Source organism: Bubalus bubalis, chromosome 15 (genome assembly GCF_019923935.1).
Source record: "Bubalus bubalis isolate 160015118507 breed Murrah chromosome 15, NDDB_SH_1, whole genome shotgun sequence".
In the NCBI taxonomy this organism is placed as follows: domain Eukaryota; kingdom Metazoa; phylum Chordata; class Mammalia; order Artiodactyla; family Bovidae; genus Bubalus; species Bubalus bubalis.
Genome location: NC_059171.1, coordinates 8,348,433 through 8,369,165, shown reverse-complemented (window position 1 = coordinate 8,369,165; position 20,733 = coordinate 8,348,433). Strand labels below are relative to the sequence as shown.

At 36.4% G+C, this 20,733-nt stretch overlaps 1 protein-coding gene across 2 annotated transcripts in view; it reads right to left on the bottom strand.

Annotated features, from left to right (window-relative positions):
- Positions 1 to 373: 373 nt before the first annotated feature.
- The window catches only part of RIPK2 (receptor interacting serine/threonine kinase 2), a 39,845-nt gene continuing 19,485 nt past the window's right edge, over positions 374 to 20,733 (bottom strand). The window contains exons 4-11 of one of the 2 annotated variants that reach the window (XM_006056582.4): positions 17,836 to 17,993; positions 16,476 to 16,525; positions 15,492 to 15,653; positions 9,839 to 9,924; positions 6,153 to 6,242; positions 5,023 to 5,116; positions 2,689 to 2,844; positions 374 to 2,133 (exon numbers count right to left, since the gene is read on the bottom strand). In XM_006056582.4, the coding sequence (XP_006056644.3) occupies positions 1,790 to 2,133; positions 2,689 to 2,844; positions 5,023 to 5,116; positions 6,153 to 6,242; positions 9,839 to 9,924; positions 15,492 to 15,653; positions 16,476 to 16,525; positions 17,836 to 17,993 (1,140 nt within the window). In that variant the 3' untranslated portion in view covers positions 374 to 1,789. The remainder of the gene's footprint in view (positions 2,134 to 2,688; positions 2,845 to 5,022; positions 5,117 to 6,152; positions 6,243 to 9,838; positions 9,925 to 15,491; positions 15,654 to 16,475; positions 16,526 to 17,835; positions 17,994 to 20,733) is intronic. The other variant, XM_025265003.3, reaches the window with a different exon arrangement.

The following is a 20,733-nucleotide window of genomic DNA, read 5'->3' as shown; positions in this document are numbered from 1 at the left end:
ACAGTGTCTCTGCCAGGCCCTGTGCTATACTGACAGGTCAGACTCAGAATACTCTGTGGCACCTTCCCCTAAACATTGCTGCATTATCAGGTATTAGTGTAATGGAAACTGGCTGCTGCGACGGCAACGATTCTGTTAGGGGCTAAGAGCTCACTGTAGATTCATCTTGATCCTTGTCATCACCATCCTCGTCAATACGTTGTTATTATTCATGCAGAAAAAGGCTGCAGAGCTGAAATGGACGACTGCATCTGTGCTGCTCATATATAAGTTAGGGAAGAAAGTGGCTGATGTGCACGCAGTCATATGCATACAGATTGGAAACCTTGAGTTTTTAGATCTGGGCAGAAAATGAAAAACAAAAAAACAAAAAACCAGGGCAAAGTTCACTTTATCAATCCAGATACCACATCATTAAACTGATATAAAAGTTAATCTGAAACCGTCAAGATTCACAATAATTAAAAAAACAACAACAACTGTGTAAAGGGGAAAACCTTCAAATAATTTTCTCCCTCATTTCCCAAATTAAATCTTTATCCAAACACTTTAAAAATAAAATATAATAAAAGATAACTCATATACTAGGTTTCTACCTTTCCCTAGTAACGGCCATATTTCTCAGAGACAGTAAAGAGGCACCAGAGGCCCAGCTCCAAAATGGAGACTAAAATATCTATTTTAATAAAACATTTAATTGCCTCAGTGACATCTATTGATTTTACTCTTTTTTTCAAACTGTGGGTCATACCGTATAGCCTAACTTCAAAGTTTGTCCTTTCAAATTTATCTTACATCACACTTTTTGCTGACATTGCTAAATAAACCTTTTCAGAAAAGGGCTATTTCTTATTAGTTTTCACCTTAGTGACATAACCCATTAACCAAAAAAAAAAAAAAAAAAAAACCCCAAAAAACTCACACTATATATATCATTGGTTTGAACAAGAAAATGAAAAAAAAAATAGCTCTAATAATATTATACAGCAATCAAAACATGAATTAAGCTTGAATGTGATCTGGAAGGCTTCACATGATGTACTAAGTGCAAAAATCAGGTTGAAGTATGATGTGTTGTAACAATGATAATATTAAGAAACAATCCTTCCCCAAAAGAGCATATATTTTAAATATGAGTAGGAAGAAAGCGATAGAATGATACATATTAATCTGTTAATTTTGGTTGTTACCTTGGTTGATAGTTCAGGCTAGAAACAGGAGTACAAACACATGTTGAAGGATTTTTTTTCTTTATATGCTGTACTCCTTTATCTTTGAAACAATCTTTTAAGGAGGTCAATAAATAACATTTAAATGTGTAATGTGGATAATAGAGCTTAATGAACAACTCTGAAGAGGACTGGAACCTGAGACTGTAGGCTAGGAATGCTATACTACCCCTGATTTAAGTCTAAGGGGTACACTTCAAAAAGCCAAGCATCTCAAACAAGTAATAAATAATCCACAAAGAAAGCGTATGTGAAAATGGTTTCCACGAGAAACATGTGGAACCTGAAAACATTGCTTTGTATAATAAACATATAATTATTAATTGAAAAAAGTTTTAATTAACCAAAGAAGACAAAAATTGAACTATGCAGCAAAACACAAACTTTCTACGGTATTAATTTAAAAAATACTATAATATCATGGAAGGAGACTAAAATTTATCTGAAGAAGAAACTGCACTGAAGTTTTAAATACTCATATGAATCTCATAAAAACAACATTATCAAGGCAAAAGAAATATAAAATACTCTTATACACTGACTTCTGTTCTTGGAAAGAGTTATTTTTTATGGCTTTTATTGTGAAAGAAATTTAAAGATGGTGATTGAGAAAGCACAAGTATTTCTGGGTAAGGCTGAAGACCCATTTGCTTATTATCTTTCAACTTTTGTACTATAACTCTGGCAAATTCTTCTCCTTGAATGTCAGTGGTATCCAATAACTGTCTGACTTTTGAGGTCCTTGTAGGTTTGGTACTAATGAGTTCATAGTCCTCCTTCATTATCAAATCTCTGGACAGGAGGGCGTCTAGAGACTGGTTAAGGCAGGCTTCAGTCATCTGGCTCACAATGTCTTCCCTTTTGCTCTGGATCCACTGTTGGGCTATACCAGGCTGAAATCGCCCTGTAGAAAAGCAATGACAGGTAAAGAAGTGGGGACAGATACACAGTTATGAGTAAAATCAGATGAAAAACAAAATAATAAGACATAACATCTAATTTTTCTGTAATTAAGCTAATATGGAACAGCACTATTTTGAAGGATGCTATTAATTTTCAGGAAAAATTCAGCTATTTGGGTTATCTCTTCCCTTCCCCTCCAAGAAAATGCACTGCATTTTTACTCTTTGTAAATCATGGAGGCAAATGTCACTTTTTTTCATTTTTTTTTTTTAAACATAAAGGATACTTGAATATTTGATAAATAAAAATATATTTACTTTAGTGACATATTAAGTCACACCTTCTCTGAGCACTCCTTCCCTAGATAGATGTTCATGGAATACCATTTAGGCTTATGTTTACATGTTAACACTCTTCAGGGATTGGGAATGCTTTCCTACTTACAGTACGTATATACCATACTGAAGAATATAAAACATTAAATAGCATATCTATTGAATATACAGTTGTGAGGTAAATGGCATCATTTACAAAGCGTTTCACAGCACATATTTACCTGAGTTTCCCTCAGCTGAGAGAGGATTCACTATTGCTAAAGAGCATGGGGCAGTCCTGTGGTCACAGAACGCTACCCGACAATCCACACAGAAGTCACTGTTCCGACTGTGATTCACTGAACATTGATGGAGCGCAGAGAAATCCTGAGTTTTTGCTATAAAACACAACATCTCCGTTAGGGGTAGAATATTCCTATTAGCTAAAATATGAACGTCTGGATCACACAGAGGGTGGTATTTAATGTCTTTTAATTTTCATTGTATAAGCTCATTCATAAACCTAACTCACAAGAAAATAGTGTTTAGATCAAAAAGATTTATGATGAATTTTTTTAAACCATATTTCTGTCTGTGCTTGTCTGTCCTATATAAATTATAAATCATAGAATTTTACTTCTTTATATCATATGTTTTCTTCTGTGTCATCTTCCCCCTTCTGCACTTCTAATGTGTCCTGTGAATTTATATGTCTTTCCACAGTTTCCTTTGGCAATCTTATTAAACATCAACGTCTCAATGGTCACCTCCCTTCCCAAATCCATGAAATTGAATTTTCTGTCTTCACTGAACCTTAAGTCTTACATTTTCAACAGGATATAACCCTCATATATGCTAAGCACCTCAAATTGTAAAAAGTTAAAAAAAATTATTCATCTTAGTTCTAACACCCATTTCAACTCCTATTTCTGTTAATATCACCAATGTTCTTCCAACTAAACTTGTTCAAAGCTTTATCTTCATCTTTTTTTCTCTATTCCCTCCTACAAGTGAAAAGTTGTAGTCCTATCAGTGTGTCCTCTGTAACATTTCTCACACCATTCTCCGCTTCTTATCCTCTGGAGCAGGTTTCATAATTTCTCATGGAGTACATTAATAGACCAATAGTCTCCTAACCCAGAGAAGGCAATGGCACCCCACTCCAGTACTCTTGCCTGGAAAATCCCATGGACGGAGGAGCCTGGTAGGCTGCAGTCCACTGGGGCACTAAGAGTCAGACACGACTGAGCGACTTCACTTTCACTTTTCACTTTCATGCATTGAAGAAGGAAATGGCAACCCAGTCCAGTGTTCTTGCCTGGAGAATCCCAAGGACGGGGGAGCCTAGTGGGCTGCACAGAGCCTATGGGGTTGCACAGAGTTGGACGCGACTGAAGTGACTTAGCAGCAGCAGTAGTCTCCTAACTGGGCTCCCCACCTTGAATCTCCTTTCCCTTCCAAAATATCCTATATATTCCAGCCAGGATGAATCTTTCTAAAGCAAAAAAGTTTATCATGTCACACACACCCTTGCTCAAAAATTTGCAATAGCTGCTTCCTACCCAAGCAAATGAGTCCAAATGGCTTAGCCTAGTATTAGAATTCATCCTGATGACTCCACCCTCCTCATCTTTGATGACCTTTCATTCACCGTCTTTGCCAGCTAGACCCAACTACTCACTGTTCTCTGGGTTTTCTTGCTTCTTTGCCTCTATGTAGTTCCTTTTGCCTGGAATGCCCATCCTTTATAACTATAGGTCCAACTTTCAGCCAGAAATAATTTCTTCATGATGACAACATGGTGTAGTAGAGTGACATGAAAATATTTATCAAAAAGACCTGGGTTCAAATCTTGGATTTGCCAGTTACTAACTATGTGATCCAGCAGTCTTGATCTTAAGAATCTGTAAAATGAGGAATATCTCCCTCACAAGGTTGTTGTGAAAGTACTTTGTAAAAACTCTTACTTTTCCACTATACTAACATAGCTCTACATCCCTATATCTCATACAGTATATTACTTTTTATCTAATACTATGGTGACTTAGTGGAGAAGGCAATGGCAACCCACTCCAGTACTCTTGCCTGGAAAATCCCATGGATGGAGGAGCCTGGTGGGCTGTAGCCCATGGGGTCCCTAGGAGTTGGACACGACTGAGCGACTTCACTTTCACTTTCATGCACTGGAGAAGGAAATGGCAACCCACTCCAGTGTTCTTGCCTGGAGAATCCCAGGGACGGAGGAGCCTGGTGGGCTGCCGTCTATGGGGTCGCATAGAGTCGGACACGACTGAAGCGACTTAGCAGCAGCATGGTGACTTAGAAATATTTTTCTTCTTTCTTACAAGATATTTTAAAAAATATCTTTCTGTAGTGTCTAACAGAATGCTTTTTATACTTAAATGTATTTGTTTAACATCCCATTACTATTTTCACATCTTTAGACTGTCACTTTTAAAAAACAAGTTATGAATGCAAACGAAAGACACGTTCCATACGAACCATGACTACCTGCAAGAATATAATCTTGAAAGAAAATTGAAAACTTGTAATAACTGACTGAAAAATATACACACCAGATAAAAAGTCATTGCCTTGAGGAGCTGACAGGGACCGTGAGGTTCCAGGAGAACCACTAGTTTTATGGAGCTGAGAGGATCCAGATGATTCCTAAAATAAATAGAAGATAAATTGTTTATGTTAATGCAAAATTATTTAAAAAGTTATACAGCTTTAATTTCTAAACAGGTCTTGCTTTTGGCTTATTATAAACAAAGAATCAAGACTAACACAAATTATACTTTACAAAATTAAACACATATATGAAATAACAAAAAGCAAGGTGAACTTGATTTATCAGGTCAATTGGGTGGGTGGGGCAATAGTTAAATATACTAGAAATCATTATTTTTTCAATATTTTGTATATAATCTCACAGACTGTCCAGCTGATGAAAAACTTGAGATCTGTAGCTCTGACTACCTAATATTGATTCAGATCAAACGCCTATTCTCAAGCCTCAGGTTTCTTCAACATGGAGGAGCAGAAATTCATGGAAGAAGTAATACTGAACTTGGCTCCAATCCCAGCTGTGTCATGGAATTACTGTCTAACCTTTGACAAGGCATTTAAATACTCTGGTTCTCAGGTTCTTTCTGCATACCTATCTAAAAACGTGCATGTATGGGCTCAAAGATCCAAGAGACAGCATATATAAAGACTACACACTGTGTTTTGTGGTTCATTTTGAAGGTATTATTACATTTCTGAATCTGTAAAGAGAACATATTTTATATGTTCCTAAAAGAAATGATTAATATGAAATAATTCTGAATAAATGCTACCAAAGAAATCTATTTGAATAGCCACATAAATAGCATTTTCCTTTACCCAGTCATTGTAAGAAGTTAAGAACAAGGCAGGTAGTACAGCTTATAGTGGCCAAAGTGTATCAGTGATTTGCCTATGTACTACCCTGGGACACCAGTCTTCACATAAAATGATGACAGGGACAGAATTCAATGCCCCAGAAAGAAGCGAGGACTGTGATTTGATGAGATGAACCAAACTGGAGATTGCCATCTTAAAATCTTAAAACCTCCCTGGACTTGAGCTTCTCATCTATAAAAGAGCAAGACAGACTAAATGATTTTTCATATTCTTCTCATATTTTGAGTTTAATTAGCATAATTTTTTTTTTTTTTACCTCCTGTGGACCAGAATTTACAGGTATGTTCGGAGATAACTCCCTTTTCTTCTTGTCACTTAAGTGAACAGTTCTTGATGCATTCTGTAACTGAAATACATACATACATACATACATGTGTTTGAATTAGAGGTGATGTATAGAACAGTCTTTTGGACTCTGTGGGGGAGGGCGAGAGTGGGATGATTTGGGAGACTGGCATTGAAACATGTATAATATCCTATGTGAAACGAATCGCCAGTCCAGGTTCGAAGCATGATACAGGATGCTTGGGGCTGGTGCACTGGGATGACCCAGAGGGATGGTATGGGGAGAGAGGTGGGAGGGGGGTTCAGGATGGGGAACACATGTACACCCATGGTGGATTCGTGTTGATGTATGGCATAACCAATACAATACTGTAAAGTAATTAGCCTCAATTAAAATAGATAAATTTATATTAAAAAAAAGAATTAGAGGTGATTACAAAGTTATATGCGGAGAAGGCAATGGCACCCCACCCCAGTACTCTTGTCTGGAAAGTCCTATGGACGGAGGAGCCTGGTGGGCTGCAGTCCATGGGGTCGCTAGGAGTCGGACATGACTGAGCAACTTCACTTTCACTTTTCACTTTCATGCACTGGGGAAGGAAATGGCAACCCACTCCAGTGTTCTCGCCTGGAGAATCCGAGGGACGGGGGAGCCTGGTGGGCTGCCGTCTATGGGGTCGCACAGAGTCGGACATGACTGAAGCAACTTAGCAGCAGCAGCAGCAGAAAGTTATATGAGTAAAATACAATCTACTTAACATAATTTTATATAGTTATGCAAAATCAATGGAAAGAAAAGCTCAATCAGTTGAGAATATAATATCTAACTTAAAGGTAGAGATAGTGTAGAATAGGGGAAATAACTTTAGAGATATATGCTTTGAATTCTGTCTCATATTAACTGGTTACCTTGAACAAATTCATCTTTTAAAATGGAATGATATTTACATGCAGGGTCATTCCAAAGATTGAGATAATAAAGTACCTAGTTCAAACGAAGTACTTTATATATTTCAATTTGTGTGTACCTCTATCTATCCATAATTATTAAGCATTTACTATATTTTAGGCACCATGATTCTAAGTAATATTATTATTTATATTTTAATTATAAGAAGTTGAGGGCTGGACTAAGTACAGGAGGCAGAGTGACCTAACAGAATGATGGGGGCCAAGCAGATCTGATCAGAATGCCAGGAACCCTGTCTGATTTGGGGCATGAGACTTAATCTTAGTTTACTTATCTGTAAACTGGAGATAAGAATATCTACTTTTGTGGATTACTGCAACAAGGATTAGACGTAATATATGCAGAGGCCCTAAGATTACTTCCTAAGCATTCGATATATGATATCCATTACTAAGCAGATGATTTGTTTAAATGCTATGCCTTTGTACTAAAATCATTTAGTGATTCACTCCTGTCTCTTTAAGCCAGGTTTGGATTAACTGCCATCACTATTGAGTGATTTAAAAACAAACTCAACAGTCTGGTTTTCTTCCTCAAACCAACATAATATCAGCTGCTCTACAGAACTTCAGAAATTGGTGGGATCCATACCCAGCCCTTCATTATTTACACTTAACAACTGTCTGCTCTGTAACATGTCTAAGAACTTTTAAGAGAAAAAAATTACTATTCATCTGTGTACATAATCTATCTGACAGTATTTTGCACACAGCAGTCCAATGAAAATTTGTTAAACAGATTTTTATATGAACCTTTTAAATTCATCTTTAGATCCGTTTCTGTTATATAAATCTTTTCTGTGCTTTTAAATTTATTAAAATATTTCTGATTATGCAAATCATTAATTACAAACATCATTTTTCATACTGATCAGTTAAATTCAGATTATTTATGAGTCAGACCCTAGAAAGAAATACAATGAAATATGAAGGAAAAACTGATTCAGTTTTTACTATTGAAGATATAACAGACGCTATCCATGAAAACATGTATTATAGGAGCCAGTTTCAAAGAAAAAATGAAAAAAATGTACAGAATTCAAACAAAACAACTACCCCAAATGGTGATCTTTATTTTCAGGAATTTCTTTGTGAAAAATCTTATTATCTTATTAAATTTGTATTCCATTCTTGGCCCTGCCATTAGCTAGCTGTGTAGTGTTATGTGACTTACTTCCTTATACCTCAGTTATTTCGTCTATGAAATGGAGATGATATTCTTTCCCTAAGAGTTTTACAGAATTGATACAAAGATTCCAAAAAAATAAAAATGTAACTAAAACAACTCTGAGTGAAAATAATACTGCAACTTAAAAACACTGACTAAAGACAGTAATGTTATTATTATATGATATTCAAGTATTTGAAAATACACACTTTAAATTACTTTAAGAAGCAAAAATTTCTCCCCCAAATTAACAGTTTTAAATATAGATCCTAGTATTTAAGTTGGCTGGGGATAAAAAAAGGAACCGAACTGCTTCTCTTCCAGTTCAGTTTCTTATAATCAAGGTTGTAGGAAAGGTACAAGAAAACAGATCCTTCTATCCATCTTTGCTTGGCAGAATAGCAGCAAGTTGTAAGGAGAGAAAAGGAAACTGAAAAGACAAAGCAAAAAGAAATATTATCAGAAGTTTGTTTCTACTGAGAAGTGGAGAGACTGGAATGTTCTGGAAAAGACTACTTAGAAGCAGGGAAGTCAATGAAAATTTATCAAAATATTAAAACACAGTTCCTCAAAACATTCAGGCAGTAATATTGCCAACATTTTTTTAAGTTTGAGTGGGGGCAGTTGTTTCCTTTATGCACTTCCCTTTTAAACCAAAATTATGTTAACAGATCCACAAACTGCAAGAGGCAAGCAATGTCATTTAGTGATAAATCAATGGTAGATTATGCCTGTCACAGCCCAAGAATTCAGCTAATAAATGACAGTTTTTATTATCATATCCCAAATGCTATTTCGTGAAACCCAGCAAGTGTTAAACTAAGCTGACTTTGTCCCTAAATGACTGTAGTTGCTTTTTAAACAATTTTTAATAACAGCAAGAAAACCCTGCAGTAATAGGTCTCTTCAGTTGTTCTTCTGATTTACAAGAACCAGAATGAGTAAATGAGACAACCATTCTAGGTAATTCATATCAACTGCTACTTTGGTCCATGCAACATGGAGTGTCTGAGTGGGAAAACAAAATAAATACACAAATAAGCAATAAAACATTCACATTTTGGTCTCAATTATTAATAAAAATTCTATAGCTTAATTTGGCAATAAACCTCTGAAAAACCCAAGAAACCTGAATAAAGATAAGCACAATCATCCAGGCATCTTTTACTCTGTATGTATCAAAACTTTTGGGAAATAAACATAGATTAAACAACTGTGGTAATTTAGGGTAAAATTATACACAATTCAGGCACTCATTGCACATTTCAAATTTACATTTGATATATGGGAGGTCTGAAAATGTCTTGGAAATCTGGAGGTGGCTGTTTGAATAAAATGGAGAAGTTCTTTGGTGACAGATTTAAGACTGCATTCATACTCTCTAATAAATTCTACTGCCTCAGTACTGTAGCGTATATCTGTGGAAGGTATAAAACTAAAGGAAAAAAGAAAAAAGAACTAAATTACAAATCTCCACGATTTAAAGTTTTAAATTTCTAACATTTCATATGACAATTTACCTTTGTTTTCTTTAGCTGAATAACAGCTTCAAGAAAAGTTATCTCTTCAAATGTTCTCAAAACTGGTTCAAGTTCTATTAAACATTCTAAATAAGAAAAAAAGAGTTCAGGTTGCTTATAACCATTAAAATGAAAAACATAAATGCTAATATTAAGTGATAAGGCCTCAAGTCAATTTTTTCCCAAACTGATGACATTCAAAATCATTAGAATGTTTACTGCCAAAATAAGAATGCTTATTATAGGCATAAAAATAGATATATCTAAATAAAGACAGATCAACAGAATATAATTGAGAGTCTAAAAATAAGCCTTTGCAAGTATGGTCAATTATTTTTTGACAAAGTTGCTAAGATAATTCAGCAAGGAAAGGACAGTCTTTTCAACAAATGTTGGATACCCACACGAAAACAGATTTTAGACTCTTACCTCACAACATACATAGAAGTAACTTGAAATGGACTATGCACCATGGACAGAGGAGCCTGGTGGGCTACATACCATGGGGTTGCAAAGAGTGGGACATAACTGAAGTGACTTAGCATGCATACACAGACTATGCACCTAAATGTAAATATAAGAAATCTTCATTGCCTTGAGTTAGGCAAATAATTCCCAGGATATGGTATCAGAAACAGGATCCATAAAATATCTTTGATAACTGGACTTCAAAAAAGTTGAAACACTTACGTTAAGAAAAATGATGCATTAAGAAAAACAATGCAATTAAGAAAAATGAAAAGACAAGCCCCAGACTAGGAGAACATTTTTACCTATCATGGATCTGGTAAAGAACTTATATCTAGAATATAAAAAGAACTTTAACAACTTAAGACAATAACCCAATTTAAAAATGAGAAAAGGATTGAATTTCAGCAAAGGAGACACACAAATAGCTAAAAAGCACATGAAAATATGCTTAAATACCATTAGACATTAGGAGATGCAAATTAAAACTACAGTGAGGTATCATTCCATACTCACTAAAACAGCTGTAATTAAAAAGACAAAATAACAAGTACTGACAATGATGTAGAGAAAAGGAAAACCTCACACATTGCTGGTAGGAACGTATCACAATGCAGCCGCTTTGGAAAACAGCTTGGCAATTTCTTTAAAATGAAGGATAAATTTACCACACAACCAAGCAATTGCACTCATAGGTCAGAGAAATGAAAACATATGTTCACATACACACGTGCATATGAACAGTCATAGAAGTATGATTAATAATAGCCAACAAGGAGAAACAGTCATAATTCTGCTATTACTACAGTAATATATAGACAAGCTGCTCAAGGGAGAGGTCAGGGCTCCAGAAATAAAACTGAGCATCAAGAAGGTAGAGATGGTATAAAAGCCATGGTTTGGACTGGATCGTCTAGAGAGAAAGTGCAGGTGGAAAACAGTAAAGAAGCCATATTTAGCTCTAAGCCATTTTCAACAGTTAGAAACTGAGCAGAGGAAGAAAAAAAGAGAGGAAGAGATGATAATAGGGAGGGAAGCATGGTCTCTTGTGCCTTGGAAGCTATCAGGGGGAAAGTTTCAAGGAGGGAAAGAGTCAGCCAAAACTCTTCTACTGAGAGGCTAAGTGAGATAATCAGTATTTCAACACTGCTTTCCTTGGTAACTTGAACAAACACAGCTTTAGTGGCAATATGAAACAGAAGACTGCTGTACATCTGTTAATAAATAAATTAGAAGGGAAGAAGTAGAGACAAGAAGTATGGGCAATTCTTACCAAGTGTTTAGATCCAAATGCAAGTGGAAAAATGATACCAGACCACCTGACCTGCCTCTTGAGAAACCTATATGCAGGTCAGGAAGCAACAGTTAGAACTGGACATGGAACAACAGACTGGTTCCAAAAAGGAGTACGTCAAGGCTGTATATTGTCACCCTGCTTATTTATCTTCTATGCAGAGTACATCATGAGAAACGCTGGGCTGGAAGAAGCCCAGCTGGAATCAAGATTGCCAGGAGAAATATCAATAACCTCAGATATGCAGATGACACCACCCTTACGGCAGAAGGTGAAGAGGAACTAAAAAGCCTCTTGATGAGAGTGAAAGAGGAGAGTGGAAAAGTTGGCTTAAAGCTCAACATTCAGAAAACGAAGCTCATGGCATCTGGTCCCATCACTTCATGGGAAATAGATGGGGAAATAGTATCAGACTTTATTTTTGGGGCTCCAAAATCACTGCAGATGGTGACTGCAGCCATTTAAAAGACGCTTACTCCTTGGAAGAAAAGTTATGACCAACCTAGATAGCATATTGAAAAGCAGAGACATTACTTTGCCAACAAAGTTCTGTCTAGTCAAGGTTATGGTTTTTCCAGTGGTCATGTATGGATGTGAGAATTGGACTGTGAAGAAAGCTGAGCGCCAAAGAATTGATGCTTTTGAACTGTGGTGTTGGAGAAGACTCTTGAGAGTCCCTTGGACTGCAAGGAGATCCAACCAGTCCATTCTAAAGGAGATCAGCCCTGGGTGTTCTTTGGAAGGATTGATGTTAAAGCTGAAACTCCAGTACTTTGGCCACCTCATGCGAAGAGTTGACTCACTGGAAAAGACTCTGATGCTGGGAGAGATTGGGAGCAGGAGGAAAAGGAGAAGACAGATGAGATGGCTGGATGGCATCACTGACTCAATGGATGTGAGTTTGAGTGAACTCCAGGAGATGGTGATGGACAGGGAAGCCTGGCGTGCTGCGATTAATGGGGTCACAAAGAATTGGACACAACTAAGCGACTGATTTGATCTGAAGGATGATGTGGGGTCAAGAATTTTTGTCCTATATAAAGATAGGATCTAATAGTATAATAGATCTGTATGACAAAGGAAGGATCCGGTACACAGGTAGAGACTGGCAATGCAAGAGCGGAGAGAGAATGTTAAGGAACAGAATGCTGCAGAGAGGAAGAGAATGGCATCCAGAGACAAAGAAACACTGCTGAGAGTTGTATAAGAACACTTTTCTTTCCACTGTAAAAGAGAGAAGCAGTAAGACAGGTCAAGTACAACTAAGTTGATGGATCTGGTAGTAGAACTATGAGGGAGTTCTCTCTCATGGTTTCTATTTCCTCAGTGCTCAAAAGAAACATGGAACATGGGGTGTAGGAAGCTTAAGAAGGGAAGATAAGGTACAATATGGATTACCTCTGTCTTCTCTGAGTTCAGAATCTATTAAGAAAAGCTACAAAATTATGACAGATGTTGATCAAAATATCACCTTTATTACAGATAAAACTAAATGGAATTATGTCCCTTTTCAGATGTGTAGCATATAGGCTTACTAGCAATATTTTGCCCCTTCAACTGAGTTTTACTCACTCAGCTACAGGCCTCACCTGCTTCCATATTGGGAAGCAGAAAAATGTATGCATCTTTTAGACAAGCTTACTTCCAAAAGTAGGAGAAAACTGAGAATGGATTAGCTAAGTATGGTTAGTTTTTCTCCAAAATTAACGGATGAGCAGGAGTGTTGAGGGGCAGACAGAAGCTGGAAATGTTCCTCCCATGCTTCTCTTCTTGGAGATTGAAATGGGATTTCATCTCCACTTTGGGAACATAAAGTATGGGACTTATGCATCTCCTGCAGTAGTTCAAGATGATCATCTAGGATAGTAATGTTCAAACTTTTGGGTCTCAGAACTTCAAAATTATCCCAAAGAGCTTTTGTGTATGTTGATCTTATCTATTGACATTTACTATATTAGAAATTAAAACTGAGAACATTTTAAAACATCAGAGTATATGAAAATACATTACATTATCCTAATGATATCATTACACCTCATTTAGTCTCTGGAAACTATTTTTCCAGAGGATGAGAGTGAAAAGGGAAAATAATACCTTAATATTTATTAGTTTGAAAAAGTTTTGATTTTGTGAATCCTTTATAAGTCTCAGGGACCAACCCACCTTCAGGGGTCTCTGTACCACAACTTAAGAATAGGTGATCTATGAGAATGTATTTGAAAACATAACAGAATGCTAAGTAGTGTTTAGAGTTCAGTTCTAGCTATTAAAGAAAAACCAATGAATTCCATTTCTGGACAAGATGAAGCAACAACGACCAATGTATTCTCCTGTCTTAAATACCCAAAAGTCAGACAAAATGCATGAAACAGTGGTTATTTAGACACTAGGTATCAGGCAACAAAAAGGGACAGTGATCTCTGAGTGACGAGAAATAACTGAGGTGAGCCCTACCACAGCCTGACTGCCCAAGCATCCTGCCTTGAGAGTTTCCAGCTATACTACAGGGATAGGCAAATAAAGGTGAGGCCTGGTGGAACCTCAAGCTGAAGACACCGGGCTTAGAGTTAGGGTAGACCACGGCAGACAGAGTTTATGGGACACTGTAGGAAAGAGGAGAAGAACACATAGAGAGAACTCCAGAGATCTGCAGAACATTCCTCTCAAATATTCAGCAGCACTGACTAATGCAGGACGTAGAAGTCACTAAGCCAAAAGCCAGTGTTTTCGATGAACAATAGGGAAAAGCTAGGAAGTTTGTAGAGAAGTTAAGTGAGTATTAGTCTTAGTCTTAGTATTAGAGAAGAGAAAAAACTATTAGTTGCTCAACTGTGTCCAACTCTTTGCGACCCCATGGACTCCACCCCATGTAGCCCACCAGGCTCCTGTGTCCATGGAATTCTGAAGGCCAGAATACGGGAGTGGGTAGCCATTCCCTTCTCCAGGGGATCTTCCTGACCCAAAGAATCATCCTGCAATGCAGGAGACCAGGGTTTGATCCCTGGGTGGGGAAGATCCCCTGGAGAAGGGAATGGTTACCCACTCCAGTGTTCTTGCTGGAGAGAAGTAAAGTAAGTTTTGACTAATGGCATGATTTTCAGAAGAGCTAGAATCTTTAGGGAAGGGAGAAGAAATTACAGTTTGAAAATGGCACCGGGGACAAAGGAGATATATATATATCTCCTATTAAACAGTGCTTGGAAATACGAGAGAAAATGCTAATCCATTATTACAGCAAATTTTGATTTTTTTTAAGTACAATGCAGATAAGCACTAGACATGTTTTGAATGCAAAATATATTTCATTTTTTTTTCTAGCTGGAAAGAAGATTCCCAGTCTACAGCTTGTCTTTTAATTTTCTGTAGCATCTTTTGAAGTGCAAATTTTTCAATTTTTTTGAAAATCAGTTATCAAAATTTTTTTAATAGATCTTGTTTTCGATGTTGTATATAAGAGCTCTTGGCTCAATCCGAGGTCATGAAGATTTTCTTCTATGTTTACATTTAGGTGATGATCCATTCTACCTCTGAAATGTATTTTAATTCTATTTGATTTTTTGATTTCCAGGATTGGTCTAGAGATTCTACTCTTGCCCTTCTCCAATCAATTTTTTTACACAGCAACAAATAGCTCCTAAACTTAATTTATCATGTTCTTTCTCTGAAAACTTGTATTTGGAATAATCTTCTAATCTTTTTATGATAGCCAACAGTCTCTCCTTACCACTTCAATCTCATCATCTCATATAACAACTGAATCAAAAAAAAAAAAAAAATAACGAGCTTTTGACTTTATCATCTAACTTGTGTGACTGTTCAAGGAATACTTTATTTACAGCATATTCGCTATTTTTGCAATTCAAGAGGTCCAGATTAAAACTGTACACTTACTTAAGAAAGATGGTCTTTCATCTGGATTTTGCGCCCACCCACTTTCTATTAGAGAGATCATAAGTGCTCGATGAGGTATATCAAATGGCAAACTTTCTTCATTAGTGTCAGGTCGATGTCCTTGTGACACACTATACATAATCTGCAAAGGATTGGTGACGTCTGTCAAAACAAATGAAAATATATTTCATTCATTAGAAATATATTATGATCTAACATATTAATTACATTCTAAACTCAACCAGATGAAAATCAGAGAATCTTAAAAACCTTAGGTATAATTCATTACCTCCCTTTCTGTCAAAGGAATATTTATATCCCAGCTATTCCCAGACTTACAGGAGGAGTTTATAGCTTCACCTCTTTAATTCTGGGCTTGGCCACGTGATTTGATTTGGCCAATGGAATATGAAGACAGCAGAGCAAAGCAGAGCTCAGCAGAGCTGAGTAGAACTAGCAGAGCCGAGAAGAGTCACAGCAACTAATCATCTAGTGTGAATAAGAAATAAGTGTTTAGTTTGTTAGCTACTGAGATTTTGAGGTTGTTACACAGCAAACTGACCTAAATGAACCTCAAAGAAATAGACAACGTTATCAGAAAATGTGAAAATTATTCTTCAATGTCTCCTGGTCTTTAAAGGAGCACTAATTAAATTTTCATATAAAGAATTTTATAGTTGGAATGAACCTTAGAAATAAGAATTCAAAATTCTTATTTTGCAGATGAAAAAAATGAGGACTTAAGAGATTCAGTGGCTTAATAATGGAGTTAATTATTATCAGAACAAATCTGTATTTTTCTGATCCTTAATTCAGTATTTTCCAATAGACATGGGATTCACATTGATAAACTGTTATGTTTTTCTAGTGTGCTTTCCACAAAATGAATGGTAGACAGATTTAAAATAGGTGATCTTTATTTAGATAGTTCTGAGTGTGATTTACCAACATGATGTCATAATAAGGAAGTCAAAGTACACTTACCTTCAAAAGGCTGTTTTCTGGATAAGACTTCCCATATAATAATTGCATAGCTGTTTAAGATAAAATATACATATAGTAACTATGCATAATAAACTAAATAGTACCGATTTAAAAGGCTGACAGTTGAGATACCATTTTTGAAAATAATAATGTAGTGAAATGCTGCTTAAAGAATCGCTATATAGAACCAAGATGCTGAATATTTGTATACAGTTTTACTTTGAAAGGAAAATAATTCAATTTGAAAAATTAGGAAATTAGTACAATAAAAACAAAATAATAGGCAAGGATAACTTATGGATGATTCATTAATACCATGTCCTTTAATTACATGATTCTATCATTCACACAAAATAGAGTAGTAAAAAAGACTGTCTCAGGTAGCCCTATTCTACTGACTTTTTTCTGGTGTGAGTACTGTCTCTTTTGGTAAAGTTAAATGTTATTCACACTTTTCCCTCCCTCTCTCAAGGTCACATATGATAAAGGCCCTTGAATATTACAAATTAATAGAGTGTAAAAGTAGCTTAAAGCGAGGCACCTTTATTTTTATATGTTTATATTTTTATTTTTTTGGCTGCTCTGCACAACTTGTGAGATCCGTTTCCCGACCAGGGATTAAACCTGGGTCATGGCAGCGAAAGCCTGGAATCTTAATCACTAAGGTGCCAGGGAATTCCTTAAAGCAAGGTATTTTTAATTTGAAAAATATTAACCACTGTCTCTAATTTATTTTTACTACACCTATGAGAGAAGCATAAGAATCATACTTTTAAACTGTAGCTTCAAAAAATATAAATAAATAAACTGTAGCTTCAAAACCCTGATTGATTAATCTTGTGGAGAAGGAAATGGCACCCCACTCCAGTACTCTTGCCTGGAAAATCCCAAGGACAGAGGAGCCTGGTGGGCTACGGTCCACAGGGTTGCAAAGAGTCGGACACGACTGAGAGACTTCACTTCACTTTCAGTTCAGTTCAGTTGCTCAGTTGTGTCCGACTCTTTGCGACCCCATGAATCGCAGCATGCCAGGCCTCCCTGTTCATCACCAACTCCCCGAGTTCACTGAGACTCACGTCCATTGAATCAGTGATGCCATCCAGCCATCTCATCCTCTGTCGTCCCCTTCTCCTCCTGTCCCCAATCCCTCCCAGCATCAGAGTCTTTTCCAATGAGTCAACTCTTCGCATGAGGTGGCCAAAGTACTGGAGTTTCAGCTTTAGCATCATTCCTTCCAAAGAACACCCAGGGCTGATCTCCTTCAGAATGGACTGGTTGGATCTCCTTGCAAACCAAGGGACTCTCAAGAGTCACTTCACTTTAGGCAAAGTTAACTCTGAGCAAAAGTAACATACTGTACCTATATATATCATGCTTGACAGAAGCCCTTGCTTTCTGTCCGGGTTCATAGTTTTCAGGTGGCATATAGACAATTGTCCCTCCTTCAGGTGCAGACTTACTACTTCGTGATTGTGAGAGGGACATCATGCGCCATTTTGATAAACCGAAATCTGCAATCTGGAAGGGAAAAGAGTAATTTAATTTAAATCCAGGAATTGTTTGCCTTTCTTTATATTTACTGTGTTTAGACATGAGACCAGAATATACACACATATATTAGTATTTTATTTCTATATATTCCACCAGTCTCTTAACAAATTGGATTCCATAGTGCTGAACCGCCCCCAACAGCCTTAGAAGCAACACAAACTGACTGAGAGTTCAGAATAATATCACAAGTTTTAAAAGAAACTAAGATTTCAAAAGTTAAACAGGAGTATTTTTTGCATTTAGAATAAAAGAACAGAATGAGTATATCCACTTTACTTTTTGTGACAAGTAGCTTTATATCATATGCTTTCAAAATTTACCTATACCTCACAAAACTGCTAAACTACTCATATCTAATATGACCGTCACTGTGTATATGTTCTTCTTTATATGTGCTTAAAATAGTACTTTTATATTTTGAAATAAGTAAAACTCCATTAAAGTATAACTCATTATTATATGATTTTTGCTTACCACTAAAAGAATATCTGTTGACAATAGTGTAGTTAACAATATAACATATTTATGTCCATGCCAAGTGGTACCTAAAGAATTGTCAGTGACAGACATTCTGTACTTTTGACATGTCCTTTGTAGTTTCCTTCACTTGAAAATTTTGTGCAGATACTACACAATATTTTGTAACTATCTAAAATGTTGTAATATTTTTAAAAAGGGAGACAAAAATGTAAGAACAGAAACAATATTTAATGAACAAAAAAGTATAAGGAAAGCTTTGAAGACATTTAATTTAAATTACTTAGACCTTACACTGTGCCATTTAGGAGTTGACAGAGTGGAATGAGCTCCATCCACCATACCATTTGTGTTTCAATCGTTTAACTCTTAAAATACTTATAAGCTTTAACAGAAGAAATAATTTCTTTAGTGTTTAGATGAATTTGAGATTAAAAAATTTTAGCCCCACTCCAAAAAGGGACGGAAGACTATACAAATTTTTCATATATTACCATAATGAAAGGGTAAACTTAAGAAAAAAAATTAGAAAAGACCAGGAGAAAAAATGGTACCACGACATGAAGAGCTAAACTGGACTGATTTCTGAAGGCAAAGCAAGATGTTATTTAGTCACTAAGTCGTCCAACTCTTTTACAACCCCATGGACTGCAGCCCGCCAGGCTCCTCTGTCCAGGGGACTTCCCAGCAAGAATACTGGAGTGGGTTACCATTTTCTTCTCTAGGGGATCTTCCCAACCCAGGGAGTAAACCCAAGTCTTCTGCGTTAGAGGCAGATTCTTTACCACTGAGCCACCAGTGAAGCCCCACTCAGAACCGTATTTGACACATAATGGGTGAACCATGTGTGTTAGTATTATTAATGTTTTCTACACAAGAATAAACCTCTAAAGCTTGCTCTTATTCATACAATACCAACAACACAGAATGCAGTTTGAGGGTCTTTAGTCTAAACTTTTAGGTGGTATTAAGACTCTGGGCAACTGTATCCCAGTTACTCTTACTTGCCACTACAAACTCTTATTCCTCTCACTCATCCTCTAAAAGCAAAAACAGTGCTCCAGTTACACATTGGCTAGGATAATAAGCATTACTATGAGAAGGCAAAGAAGGCTGAGTGCCAAAGAATTGATGTTTTCGAATTGTGGTGCTGGAGAAGACACTTGAGAGTCCCTTGGAATGCAAGGAAGTCAAATCAATCAATCCTAAAAGAACTCAACCCTCAATATTCACTGGAAGGACTGATGCTGAAGCTGAAGATGCGAAGAGCTGACTCACTGGAAAAGACTTTGATGTTGGGAAAGACTGAAGGCCAAAGGAGAAGGAAACAGATAGCATGGCCTACTCAATGGCCATGAATTTGAGCGAACTCGGGCAGTTAGTGGAGGACAGAGAGGCCTGGCGTGCTGCAGTCCATGGGGTTGCAGAGAGTCCAACACAACTTAGTGACTGAACAGCAACAGGTTCTTATACCTAAACCATAAACTGCAAGCTACTGGGCTAAGCACTGGTGTGAGTACAGTGCTGCAGAAAATGTATTCTTAGTTTGCTTATGTGCTCCATTTACTTCACATTTGTGTTTTGAAACCTTATCTAGAAAAATTAATTAGAATTCCCTTTATCAGTCAGTTTAGTTTGGTGTTCACATGGAACTACATTTCTTCCCCTTCTCTATCACAAACACCATATACAAAAGACATGATTCATTAAATCTGGATCTTCCAGAGAAGAGAAAAAAGTGAAGAATATGAGAGGGATGCAAGTTCTATGGTTTCTTGAGGACCCGGAAATATTTGTCATTCAACAATGAAGACAGAGAATAGGAACTTTTTATTTCTACGCAAGATCTTAACACACATTTTAAAGGTAAAGGATCTGTTTAGTTAAAAACAGATGATAACGCACCAAGAATTTATTGTATAGCACAGAAAACTATATTCAGTATCTTATAATAACCTATAAAGGAAAATAATCTGAAAAACATAAAATTGAATCACTTTGCTGTATAACTAAAACTAACATAATACTGTAAATCAACTATACTTCAATGAAGAAAAATTTTAAAATCAGAGGAGATTAAAACACTTTGCTCATAAAAATCATCCCTAATCCTACCACCCTACCAGAATAGCTATTTTTATTTACATAATAATGTCTGTCTCTCTAAAACTATGAAGTTATCATCAGTAAGAAGCAATGAGGAAGAACTTCCAAGCATTCTGGTTTCCAC